Genomic DNA, 9,438 nt, shown 5'->3' on the forward strand with positions numbered 1-9,438 from the left:
TGCCATCTTCCCCTCCATCTTCACTGAGTCTTTGTGCCGGCTGGTATCCAGGTCAGTGCCGGGGACTCAGGACCCTGGATAGCACCCCACTAAGCGGGGAGCTGGGTTGAGGTTTTAAAGGAGATTCGGGTTAATGTCAGGGTTCCAAGTAACACTTCCAACCAAGAAAGACTCCGAGGCAGGCCATTTCTCAAAGTTCCATTTTATTAGAGACGTCATATTGGCACATTTCGGAAAACCCAAATCTGATTTCCTGCTTTCTAGCGAATCTAAATACCGTGGCACAGCTGTTCCCCCCTTGCAGTTCTACTTACCTTGTTAAGCATCCTTTTTCCATGTGAAGCACATATTTACATATATAAATATTAATTGTGCAGCACACCTGATCATCGGAAATACCAGTTTGGACTACTGATTGTTGAACTAGTAGCTTTTATCATTACTGGTTCTCCTGAACCAGTGCAAATCGGTAGGATTTCACCACTGGATGGAAGGCTCAATCAACCTTGAGCCAGTCAGGATCGAACTCCTGGCTATGGGCAGAGTTAATCTGAAATACTACATTCTAACCACTGCTACATCCCAGCTCTTGACAGAGGGCTCTGATTTTACAATGACCGTAACCTCAGACAAAAAAAGTTGTCCTTTATATGTGAAGAACATAGGGTTTAAATACAAATCTGTTTCCCTTATACATTATTATAGTAGCACCATTTTATATTAAGCACTAATATAATAAAGCACTACCATAATTTATATGTTCCATACAAACAAGGCTCAGGATGCTGCCACTGATATGGAAATTTAACGTGAGATTTTTCTGTCTGAATTAATCTTATTTTAAATCTGCCTAAATTTAAAATAATAAAAGAAGACATTTAATACAAGAGATGAGAAACAAAATATAATTTGCCTGGACAATCAAGAAAACTCCATTCATCTCTTAATTTTTGTACATCTACTACAATATAACTTCATGCACTTATATGTTATCCAATTTCCAGGCAAATATCAACATCCCAATGGGAGCACTTTTGCCTGGTGCTGGTCAACCTCCTAAAAGAAAAGAATCTACTGAACCCGAAGAGGTAAGAACAGTATGTGCTTATCTGACTAGAACACCACACATTAAATAAGTATTCTATTCACAAGTGAAATTTCATTCTGTAATATCTCAAAAAAACATTCATTTCATTCATATCACTAGAAAACAGTCAGTACAAACATAACCTTCCCACTCTAATGTCATTAGCTAATATATGTAAAAGGACAGTAGTATTTTAGAGTGCTAATATAGAATAGAATAGAATAGAATAGAATAGAATAGAATAGAATAGAATAGAATAGAATAGAATAGAATAGAATAGAATAGATTTTATTTAGGTTGGATCCATCTGCACGGTAAGTGGGAGGGGCAGATATGGTGGAAGTGAGGGGCCGTATCGTTCCTCGGGGGTGCGCATTCGCTGTTTAAAAGCTATCACTCGCCCCGGCCCCTCAGACTTTTCCCTTTCCCCGAGTGGCCAGAACCCTCTGGGCTTGGCCTTCGGCTGATGCTGTGCAATGCACGGTCCGTCATCAATAAAGCCCCCCTGATTTATGATCTTATACGGGGGGGGCTGCGGACCTCATGGGCATTACGGAGACCTGGTTGGGCACAGAAGGGGGGGTTCCCCTTGTTGAAATGTGCCCTCCAGGTTTCCAAGCATTCCATCAGCCGAGGGCCCAAGGTAGGGGTGGGGGGGTGGCGGTTGTTATTAAGGAGAGTCTAGAACCGAGGGAGACCACTATACTTCAGATATCCGGTTGTGAATCCCTCTTTGTGAAGTGGGGTCATAGAGTCCTGATGGGCTTGTTTATCACATACCTGGCTCCTTGCTGCATGACAACGGCCCTGCCTGAGCTGCTGGAGATGCTCGCTGGGGTGGCGGTGGAGACCCCCAGACTTATGGTCATGTAGGATTTCAACTTGCCATCGACCGGTGCGGCATCGACAGCAGCTCGGGAGTTCATGGCCTCCATGACGGCCATGGACCTGACTCAAGTAGTTGATGGCCCTACTCACATCGGGGGAGGCACACTGGATTTGATTTTTATCTCTGGACAGTGGTTGAATGATCTGGACGTAGGAGATTTAGTCATTGAGCCTTTGTCATGGTCAGATCATTCTCTCCTTCGTCTGGACTTTTGGACCGCCACTCAACATTGCAGGGAGACGGGACCAATACGTTGGTTCCGTCCCAGGCGCCTGATGGACCCGGAGAGGTTCCTGACGGAGCTTGGGCCATTCCCTGAGGGTCTGGCCCACGGTACGGCTGAAGAACTAGTCGCGGCTTGGGAACAGGCCGCGGCTGGGGCTCTAGACCGTGTCGTGCCTTTGCGGCCTCTGATCTGGCGTAGGTCTCAACCAGCTCCTTGGTTTTCCGAGGAGCTGAGGGAGATGAAATGCCGGAGAAGACGCCTAGAGAGTGCCTGGAGATCCAGCCGTTCGGAAGCTGACCGGACACTAGTTAGGTCATATAGTCGGACCTACCTAGTGGCATTGAGGAAAGCGAAGCGTTCTTACATTTCCTTCCTCATTGCATCGGCAGATAACCGCCCGGCTGCCCTGTTTCGGGTCATCCCGCTCTCTCCTTCAACAGGAGGGGCGGGAGGACCCCTTACAAGAGCGTGCCGAGGATTTTAGTGTTTATCTATACGATAAAATTGTTCAGCTTCAGGACGGGTTGGAACAAAATTGGGTAGATCCAGGTGAGATGACGGAGACGCATCTTGTTGAGACTGCTTGGGATGGGTTTGACCCTGTGACTCCTGAGGACATGGACAGGTTGTTGGGGAGGCTGAATGCCACCACATGTTTACTGGACCCGTAGCCCTCCTGGCTGGTGCTGGCCACGCAGGAGGTGATACGAGGCTGGCTCCAGGGGATTATTAATGCTTCTTTGTTGGAAGGGGTTTTTCCTGCTGCCTTGAAAGAGGCGGTGGTGAGACTCCTCCTCAAGAAGCCTTCCCTGGACCCAGCTGTTTTAGGAAATTATCGTCCAGTCTCCAACCTTCGCTTTGTGGCGAAGGTTGTAGAGAGTGTGGTGGCACGTCAATTACCCCAATAACTGGATGAAACTGTCTATCTAGACCCGTTCCAGTCCGGCTTTTGGCCCGGATACAGTACGGAGATGGCTTTGGTCGCGTTGGTTGATGATCTCTGAAGGGCCCAGGACAGGGGTTATTCCTCTGCCCTGGTCCTATTAGACCTCTCAGCGGCTTTCGATACCATCGACCATGGTATCCTGCTGCACCAGCTGGGGAGTTTGGGAGTGGGAGGCACCGTTTAACGGTGGTTCTCCTCCTATCACTCTGACCAGTCACAGACGGTGTTGGCAGGGGGGCAGAGATCGACCGCTAGGCGCCTCATGTGTGGGGTTCCGCAGTGGTTGATTCTCTCGCCTCTTGTCATGTCCCACTCCTCCGCTGACGGCCGGGTTAGGGAAATCCGAATCAGGCGTGCCTCTGCAGCTCTGCCCAAAGTCCTAGCAAAGTCCTCAGGGCAGGCAGGAGACCAGAAAGTGACTTCAGCAAGATATGTTTAGACTTTGCCTGACTCAGAGAATGCCAGAAAGCAGATCCTTTATATAGTCCATGGGGTGTGGCTCCATGACTCAGCACTTATCCAGGCCTGCCCCTCCCTTCCTTCTGTTGCCTCCGCCTATCAAGTCTTCTGACGTGAGGGTCACTCCAGTCGGCAGCTGTTGGCAATAGACCTCCCTCAGGCTCACATGCTGTGGAGGAGGGGGAGGGGTCTAGTTGCTCCGTTTGCCTGGGCATGGAGCCAGAGCTGGGGGCTGGAGATATTTCCTCCTGGGCATGGAGCCAGGGCTGGGGCCGGGAGGCATACTAGAACATTCCTCTGTGTTCGGAAGCAGATAAGAAGGCCCCGGCTGTGGTGAGATTGGGCGAGACACAACACCTCTCCTGTTCAACATCTATATGAAGCCGCTGGGTGAGATCATCAGTGGTTTTGGGGTGAGTTACCAACTGTACACTGATGATACACAGCTGTACTTTTCCACCCCAGGCCACCCCAACGAAGCTGTCGAAGTACTGTCCCGGTGTTTGGAAGCCGTATGGGTCTGGATGGGGAGAAACATGCTCAAGCTCAACCCCTCCAAGACGGAGTGGCTGTGGATGCCGGCACCCGGTACAGTCAGCTGCACCCACGGCTGACTGTTGGGGGCGAGTCATTGGCCCCAATGGAGAGGGTGCGCAACTTAGGCGTTCTCCTGGATGGGCGGTTGTCTTTTGAAGATCACTTGATGACCGTCTCCAGGAGAGCTTTTTATCAGGTTCGCCTGATTCGCCAGTTGCGCCCCTTCCTTGACTGGGATGCCCTATGCACAGTCACTCATGCCCTTGTTACATCTCGCTTGGATTACTGCAATGCTCTCTACATGGGGCTCCCCTTGAAGAGCACCCAGAGGCTCCAGTTGGTTCAGAATGCAGCTGCGCGGGTGATAGAGGGAGCCACTCATGGCTCCCATGTAACACCACTCCTGCGCAGGCTGCACTGGCTACCTTTGGTCTTTCGGGTGCACTTCAAGGTGTTGGTTACTACCTTTAAAGCGCTCCATGGCTTAGGGCCGGGTTACTTACGGGACCGCCTACTGCTACCGATTGCCTCCCACTGACCCGTGCGCTCTCACAGAGAGGGACTCCTCAGGGTGCCGTCCGCCAAGCAATGTCAGCTGGCGGCCCCCAGGGGAAGGGCCTTCTCTGTGGGGGCTCCCACCCTCTGGAATGAACTTCCCCCAGGACTCCGTCAACTGCCTGACCTTCGGACCTTTCACCGCGAATTGAAGACATATCTATTTATTCACGCAGGACTGGCGTAGAATTTTTAGTAGTTTTTAATATTTGGATTTAAATTTTATTGGGTTTTATGGTTTTAAATGGATTTTAATTTGGCCTTACATTTAATAAGTTTTTTAATTACTGTTTTTATTGTGCACTTTTTACTGTTTTATTTGGCTGTGAACTGCCCTGAATCCTTCGGGAGAAGGGCGGTATAAAAAATTAATAAATAAACAAATAAAATTTATTGGCCAAGTGTGATGGGACACACTAGGAATTTGTCTTGGTGCATATGCTCTCAGTGTACATAAAAGAAAAGGTACATTCATCAAGAATTCAGAGGTACAACACTTAATGATAGTCATAGGGTACAAAAGCAATCAGGAAACAATATCAATATAAATCATAAGGATACAAGTAACAAAGGTACAGTCCTACAGTCATAAGTGGAAGGAAATGGGTGATGGGGATGAGAAGATTAATAGTAGTGCAGATTTAGTAATAGTTTAACGATGTTGAGGGAATTATTTGTTTAGCAGAGTGATGGCATTCAGGAAAAAACTGTACTTGTGTCTAGTTGTTCTGGTGTGTAGTGCTCTATAGCATCGTTTTGAGGGTAGGAATTGAAACTGTTTATGTACATGATGCGAGGTGTCTGTAAATATTTTCACAGCCCTCTTTTTAATTCATGCAGTATACAGGTCCTCAATGGAAGGCAGATTGGTATCAACTGTTTTTTCTGCATTTCTAATTATCCTCTGAAGTCTATGTCTGTCTTGTTGGGTTGCAGAGCCAAACCAGACAGTTATAGAGGTGCAGATGACAGACTCAATAATTCCTCTGTAGAACTGTATCAGAAGCTCCTTGGGCAGTTTGACGTTTTTGATGTTAGCTGTCCATTTGAGATCTTGCGATATGATAGAACCCAGAAATTTGAAGGTTTCTACTGTTGATACTGTGTTGTCAAGTATTGTGAGAGGTGGAAGTATGGAAGGGTTTTTCCTAAAGTCTACCACCATTTCTACGGTTTTGAGTGTATTCAGTTCCAGATTGTTTTGGTTGCACCACAAGGCTAGTCGTTCGACCTCTCGTCTATATGCGGATTCGTCATTGTCTCGAATGAGACCAATCACTGTTGTGTCATCTGCGAACTTCAGTAGCTTAACAAATGGATCATTGGAGATGCAGTCATTGGTATACAGAGAGAAGAGAAGTGGGGAGAGCACACAGCCTTGGGGGGCCCCTGTGCTAATTGTACAGGTATTTGATGTGATCTTGCTTAGCTTCACCTGCTGCTTCCTGTTTGTTAGGAAGCTTGTGATCCACTTACAAGTCTGTTCCGGTACCTGTAGCTGGTTTAGCTTAGTTAGAAGAATGTCTGGAATGATGGTATTGAATGCTGAACTAAATTCTACAAAGAGGACCCTTGAGTAGGTCTTTGGAGATTCAAGATGTTTTATGATGTAGTGCAGAGCCCTATTAACAGCATTATCTGTTGATCTATTTGCTCGGTATGCAAATTGCAAGGGGTCTAACAGCGGATCTGTGGTGGTTTTAAAGTGGGAAAGCACTGGCCTTTCGAAGGTTTTCATGACTACAGATGTTATAGCAACTGGTCTGTAGTCATTCAGTTCCTTGATGGTGGGCTTCTTCGACATTGGGATGATGGTAGAGCATTTGAAGCAAGAAGGAACATAGCACAGGTCTAGTGATTTATTGAAGATACGGGTGAAGATGGGGGTCAATTGGTCAGCACAGACTTTTAAGCAAGAAGGAGTTATCTTGTCTGGGCCTGGAGCTATTCCTGGCTTTTGTCTGTGAAATAGGTCTTGCACTTTCTTTTCTGTGATCACTAGGGGTTGTGAACCCAATGGGATGGGTTCAGTTGTAGGAGGCTTGGCTGTTGCTGGTGTGTCTGAGATAGGGGTTGTGGAGATAGGTGGCTGTAATTTCCTTTCAAACCTGCAGTAAAACACGTTCAGGTCATCTGCCATTTGCTGATTTCTTTCAGCCTGGGAAAGAGGTTTGCCGTAGCTGGTGATATTTTTAAGAGTTTTCCACGTTTGCTGGTTCATTTGTTGAGAACTGATTCTTTAGCTTTTCAGCTACTTCTGATCTTCCTTGTTAATACATTTCTGGTCTGATTGTACAGCATTTTATCATCTTTTGTTACTGTATATTCACAAGTTCCTGGTGGGTACACATAGGTCTTCAAAGAAACTGACATATGATGTTACAGTCTCTGTGAGTTCATCTAAGTCTGCAGAGGTACTTTCAGAAACATTCCAATCAGTGCAGTCAAGGCAGGCCTGTAGCTTTAACTTTGCCTCCTCCATCCAGGTCTTCACTGATTTAATTGCTGGTTTTGTGGTTTTAAGTCTTTGGCTATAAGTGGGTACAAGGTGAATCATGCAATGACCAGAGTGTCCTACAGCTGCTTGTGGTAAGGACCGATAAGCATCTTTTAGTGTTGTGTAACAATGGTCTAAAGTATTCTTGCCTCTAGTGGGACAATTGACATGCTGAAAGTATTTTGGTAGCTCTTTCCTTAAGTTTGCCTTGTTTAGATCTCCCAAAATAATGGTCAGTGAATTGGGGTATTTGGCTTCAGCCTCCATAATTTGGTCAGCTAGAGTTCATAATGCCTTGTTTACACAGGCTTGTGGTGGGACATAAACAGCAATTAGAAGAAATGAGGAAAATTCACAAGGCAAATAGTATGGTTTGCAGTTGATAATTAATGCCTCTAAGTTTTCATCACAGATTTTATATATTATAGTTATATCCCGAGACTAGCTATTGTTGATATATAAGCATAAGCCTTCTCCCTTCTTTTTATCAGATGTTTCTGCAATTCTGTCTGATCGTTGAATCCGAAATCCTGGGATATGTAGGCTGCTATCATCAATTGATTCATTTAACCAGGTTTCAGAGAAGCATAGGGCTGCTGAATTGTAAAAGTCAGAATTGTATCTGTTTAAAAGGAGTATTTCATCTATCTTACTAGCAAGTGAACATACATCGGCTAGGAAAATTGAAGGCAGAGGAGTTTCATTTCTCCTATTCCTTAATCTGTTTAAAATCCCCACACTTTTACCTCTCTTTTTTTGCTTCTTCTGTTTGGGTTTTTTTGGTAATCCATGGCTCCGGGGAAATTGCTTTTTCCTGTGTTAGAATCTCCTCCGCGTTTGTAAAGACGGGTTGTGTGGGGTGTGTGAGATCACAGAAAGCTGCTCCTTAAAGAAACATTGCTTAATTTTTAGCAGATGGTCTCTTGAGTAAGAAATCTGTAGTGAGTCGCAGAGAATAATTAAAAATAAAGAAACCATTACAGAGCATTTCACTGAAGCAGCCTTTGGCAGCACCATCTTGGAACTAGACACTATATAAAAGCAATATAAGCAATATAAAATCAGAATTAAAATGTTGGCAGTCTTGTTTCTGAAGTGTCTTTCTGCACATCCTTCCTATCATATTCTAACTAGAGTATGACGTATATTGCATTTTCTGAAGCTATATAACGTTTTTGAGCTATCACTATCCTTCTCTTAGGGCCAGAAAAGCCATTTAGATTTTGTGATATAATAATTGTATTCTAAAAACAATTATAGAGATTCCCAGTATGGATCAGAGTGATATTGCCTTGGGCAACACATCTAATAATAATTTCTTCCACCTCCCCATTCTTCCATGCCTCACCTCCAAGCAGGATCTTCCTGAGTACATTTAAATATGTAGTTAATAGTATCTGGAAGGGGGAAATGCATTGATTTTATTTTATGTATCAAAGAAATTAAAGACTACATCTGGTACCCAAAACATTTCTATTAGGTAGAAGTATGAAAATTAATTGTATCATGCTAAAAGCAGGATGAATGTAGACAGCAGAGACAGTTATTTACATTCCTGTGGTGCTTTTGTATTTAATCTTTTGTCCAATAACCATAGCCCATAAGGATCTGCATAGAGGTGAATAAAGGGTTGCCACATACTTAGTTTTCCTCCAAATTCAGTAGAAAAAACCAGCCTGACCATCAGAGTAATGAGGCTCCACCCACCTCTTGCCGAGTATAGAAAAGCAATTAACTGCTATTTCTTCTGACAGTCCTCAATAAGATAGCATTTTTCACCTGGGGATTTTGGTGGATTTATTTGCAAGAATGTATGAAGTCTTTGCTGACTTGATTAAATGTTGGGTCTGCTCACTTCTTGAAATGCTGGGCTGTGTGCAAAACTTCTCATTGTCTGGGTTCTCACTGTCTTCTAACCCTGAGAAGATTACGTTTCCTAGGATAGCCAAATGTCCAGCCTTGACTAAACACTTTCCTCCCAAACTGGTGTTCTCCAGATGTGTTGAGATTATGATTCCAAAGTTCTAAGTCACCACTGTCAAATTTTGGCAGATATGGTCCCAGCACCTGAGGAGAATGCCAAGTTGCAGTTGATTGATATAAGCAACAGAGACAGTATAACGACAGTAAGAAACAATTAAATCAACAGGAAATGTAATCATATCTTAAATATATACATTTGCCTTAGAGATTTTTTGGGGCTGCATATACGATTTAGGACAAGGATGGGCAACTATGGCAA

The 9,438-nt window shown here is 44.8% G+C and overlaps 1 protein-coding gene across 8 annotated transcripts in view; it reads left to right on the forward strand.

Annotated features, from left to right (window-relative positions):
• Positions 1-9,438, forward strand: part of SMPX (small muscle protein X-linked) — a 55,500-nt gene that overhangs the window by 31,501 nt on the left and 14,561 nt on the right. For all 8 annotated transcript variants that reach the window (XM_058185610.1, XM_058185615.1, XM_058185612.1 and 5 more), the window contains one exon: positions 1,005-1,088. In XM_058185610.1, coding sequence (XP_058041593.1) covers positions 1,005-1,088 — 84 coding nt within the window. The remainder of the gene's footprint in view (positions 1-1,004; positions 1,089-9,438) is intronic.

Source organism: Ahaetulla prasina, chromosome 5 (genome assembly GCF_028640845.1).
Source record: "Ahaetulla prasina isolate Xishuangbanna chromosome 5, ASM2864084v1, whole genome shotgun sequence".
Classification (NCBI taxonomy): Eukaryota; Metazoa; Chordata; class Lepidosauria; order Squamata; family Colubridae; genus Ahaetulla; species Ahaetulla prasina.